This window comes from Pundamilia nyererei, unplaced genomic scaffold, assembly GCF_000239375.1.
Source record: "Pundamilia nyererei isolate P.nyererei 1_Seehausen unplaced genomic scaffold, PunNye1.0 scaffold00397, whole genome shotgun sequence".
NCBI classification, from domain to species: Eukaryota; Metazoa; Chordata; class Actinopteri; order Cichliformes; family Cichlidae; genus Pundamilia; species Pundamilia nyererei.
The window spans coordinates 112,262-116,385 of NW_005187798.1; the positions used below are offsets into that span (position 1 = coordinate 112,262).

Consider the following 4,124-nt stretch of genomic DNA (forward strand, 5'->3'; position numbering starts at 1 on the left):
TTTACAAGGCTGCAGTGTTTAACGGAAGGAAAGAACGTGGCAGAGGGTCACATCCTAGTTGGATGCTTGCAGGGTCGTTAATGACAAAGTAACTTGTTATTACAGCAGATAACATTTAACATGGATACATATGATAACCTTCTGTTTCAGGCCTCACTGATTAGAAACAGCTGATAGGACCACGTGGTCTGTGCTGGGTTTGAGAAACCTGAAGCTGAGTAAGGACATTATGTTCTCCACATTGGTTGCTGAGATGGGGACACATCATCGAGGCGAGGAAAGGTCCAAGCACCTGTACATACCCAGAGGTAGCCTGCCTTTGAGCATGTCTGTACAGATGTAGTACAGCAGGTGTCCACAGGATGTAGGAAGCTGTCTCTCTGACAACCTTAAAAAGAAGGCGATGATGCTCGTGTTGCTCTGACAAGCTCCCACAGGCGTCCTCGGGCCATAACCAGAACAGAAGCTCACAGACGACTGTGTGACAGCGAGCAGACACGAGCTCGGCTGATTCGGGGCTGTTTGCATCATTCTCCATGTAAGCAAGCCCAGCAAGAAAACAACATGAATGTCTGCTACTCGTTTCTGCACAGTCACGTTTCCATTGAATGACTCTGTGACTGCAGGAATGTTCAGCTGGCACAAATGTTCGTGCTGCAGGCAAACACATATCAGCCCGTATGGAAAAGATATTTATAAATCTTCTAACGTTTGTGTCTGTCGTGTGTGAAACTTGGATGAAAAGCATACGAGAGTGAAAACAGATATAAGACCCCTTGAAAAATTATATAAATGAAACGTGTATGTTTTGGATACTTCCTAAAACAATATGTGAAAGTGATGAGAAACGAGTAAGTCATATATGAGTCACTATGAAACAGGCCAAATCTCATGCACGTCTTTTATGAGTTTTTTCTATTTCTTTTCCATGTGGCAGGTTTCCACTCATCTAATGTCCATTTGTTAGGTCTGGGTAGTGTCTTAGACTCTTCTCTTCTAATAAGTACAAATCTACATGACTTTACTAAGACCAGGGATACAGAACTGTGTCGCTCACATGCATGCACTCAGACCCACTAGTTAATATAATCAGTACCCAGAGGACACACGAGGACACGGGGAAGCCCAACACTTTCATTTACACTCCGACAGCTCAGAAATGAAAATGCTTTGAATGTTTTCATGAACGGTGAAGTGATGATCTGTCCTGCAGTCGTTCATCAGCCGTCTGAGGCTCTGTCCTAACAGTGGCGTGGAGTTCGCTGTGTGTGTTTGACAGTGTCGTGTTTCGGTCCTTCAAAAACAACAAGATTGTCGTAGAAATGTGAATGTGTGAGTGTAAAGGACTCGCCCTGCTTTGACACTGCTCCAAAGGAACATTACAAATGTAAAATGGATTTAGCTTTTTCATCCATGAATCTCTTTCAGACAGGCGCTGCATGTCAGAGCTACCATACAGTACCACCAAACCCAAAAGCTGGTAATGACCACAAGCACCACTGTTTGTGTGAAACACCCTGATCTGTCTCGCTGACGCTCTTCAGCACAATTATAGCTCTGTGATCGCTCGGGAAATGAGTCCTCGAAACCTGGAGTCACTGCTAGAGACATATAACTCCCAGAGAGAGGGCCAATAAAGGACGGGGATGGTGCAAAGAGGATGACGAGGAGGTGGGAGGGTGAGAGTGACAGGAGGAGGGGGGCTGTTAGAGTGCAGGGGGGCTGTGCAGCAGGTAGAGCCGCTAGGTGAGATAAAAAAGAAATCATTCAGTCAATCAGCCCGGGCCGTGGTGCAATCATGAGATCTCATCTGCTTTCAAGAGCAATTCTGCCTTTATTGAGCTGTTGTGTCTCAAACAGGGAGGCTGCAGCGGCCAAGCTTAACCCGTGCACTGCCACATAGAGCTGTCACCACACACTAATAAAGTATTCCTACCTGACTTCAGCGTGCTGCTGAGAACTAACGATGAGCTGTTTCCTTCAGATCTCAGCCTCAAGGTCAGCGCTGAAGTGACCAAGCCCACCTACGGGTGCCAGGTGACCATCCAATCAGAGCAGGAGAAACAAATGCTAAAGATGTGTCGAAGGGAGGAGAAGAAAGAGAGGAAGAGATTCAAAGGAGGCGATGAGGGTGACTCTACGGATGCTCTCCTGACCTTTGACCCCAGAGAGATGAGAGCCCAGCGGTACGTCGTCTCTACAAACCTCATCTTAGTGTCTGTGTGTCTTTGTTGTGTGCCCACCTGGGCTCTCAGGTGTGTGTGACTGGCAGCCTCCTGCATTTTTCATGACGGCTTCAAAAAAGCAAAGCTGCTTTTCTTGGGGGGGGGCTGGAGGGGGGCTGGAGGGGGGCTGGAAGATCCTTCCAAAAGTTTAATCTCAGAGGGTAAAAAAGCAGCGATCTGTTTAATTAAAATGTTAGCGTGTGCAGATCCAGCGCAGTGTGACGACAAAGATTAGCCCCTTTATAAAGCCTCACATCTTTGCCTCTTCACTGGGCTCATCCATCACAGGTTTGTTTCCACAGCTGTGGATCAAGATGAGGGCCGGGCCGTGGATCTGACACTGTGCCAATTTAAATGTTAAAGCTCTGTTTACTGTCTTACTGTTGTACGTGTGCCTCGGTGCAGAGAGCAGGCCCTGCTGACTGCCCGCCACGAACCTGTGCTGAGCAGAGACAGGGTCTACGAGCGGATCCGATATCCCAACGTCTACGACAACCTCGCAGAGGCCACGAAGACGGCTGCGTTTGTGGGAGGAGCCAGGGTGAGGCTGATTTTACTGTGCTGCACGCTCTGCCTCTGATGTGTGACATGACCCACAGGTTTAAAGTGCGCGTGCTCTGTGCTTCGTTTTTCCTTTTCTTACTGTTCTGGAGGAAGGCTAAATCATTTATCTGTGCAGCGGGGATAATCCCATCTTAACATTGTGTGATAACATCATTCTTGCTGCTTCATTGCATTTTACACTGTGGGAGATGGCTCTCACAAAGTCTGAGCCCGTGTCAGAGTGTAGAATCACTTTAGTGGCTGTCAGGCTGCTGAACGAATCACAGAGAAGAAACACAGTGTGACCATCTCACGGCGTGGGCCTGTGACCACGACACAGTGCTGAGAACCATCACAGGAAATAGTCTCTGGGCTCAGGACGCATGTGTCTGTGCAGCAGCAGGTCTCCTTAATCACTGGCTTCTGCTGCTCGGTAAATGAATGAACGTGCGTGAGAAAAGTGATTAAGCCTGAAGAACATCTGGAACTAAAGGCTCAGCGATCAGCTTGAGCTGTCGGGCAGAAGGAAACGTTTCATATGACCGAACCAGCTGACTGCTTCATGAAGCATGTTTCCTCCATCAGCTGGTAGAAACTGTTCCTCTGCACAGACAGGAAGTAGGTTCACTGATGATGGTCAGAGATGGGGCGCTCTAGTGTAGAAAGCTGAGCTCGTGTACTCGTGAACCTGTAAGTCAGACGCTTCACAGTGGCTTCATTTCCCATGTGACAGTTACTGCAGTCGGTCAGGTGGGCTCTTTTTCTCTTGACTGATTTATACGTGGAATAAATGTATAGGCACTGACTTGATGTTCATATTTAGTCTTTATTATCATCAGTGACAGTTTCAACGTGGTTGTGTTAGACTCTGTAGTCACATAGAGAACATGCTACAGGCCCAGTCTGGGCTCAGAGAGGCGTTTTGCTCTGTGGACCTACATCCTGTGTTGTGTTATGGACCCAGGCTCCTCTGTGCTGTTTAGCTCTAACTCCCACTTAACTCCAAATACCAAGTACACTCTGCTCATAGTGTTTTGCGTTTTTGCAGTGGGGAAACTAAACGTATTGCTTCAGATTCACAGTGTTCAAATTCCTGTTAAATGTTCTGTGTCTTTGAGATATTGTGTCAAACCTTTTCTTCTGTTTGGTCGTTCAGATGCTGCTGCCCGAGGGAATCCGCAGAGAAAACTGTAAGATGTACGAAGAAGTGGAGATCCCACCCAATGAGCCCATGCCTGTTGGGTTTGAAGAAAAGCCCGTCTACATCTCTGAAATAGACGAGGTAGGAGCTGCTGTGTGCTTAGATCTGTTTGCGGGGACCAACAGCCAGCTGTGGGGACAAACGCCCCGCCCCCA

The 4,124-nt window shown here is 47.7% G+C and overlaps 1 protein-coding gene across 1 annotated transcript in view; it reads left to right on the plus strand.

Moving 5' to 3' along the window:
* Positions 1–4,124, plus strand: part of LOC106456536 (activating signal cointegrator 1 complex subunit 3-like) — a 40,462-nt gene that overhangs the window by 33,656 nt on the left and 2,682 nt on the right. The window contains exons 7-9 of the mRNA XM_013915920.1: positions 1,985–2,186; positions 2,631–2,766; positions 3,925–4,050. Of these exons, the coding sequence (XP_013771374.1) occupies positions 1,985–2,186; positions 2,631–2,766; positions 3,925–4,050 (464 nt within the window). The remainder of the gene's footprint in view (positions 1–1,984; positions 2,187–2,630; positions 2,767–3,924; positions 4,051–4,124) is intronic.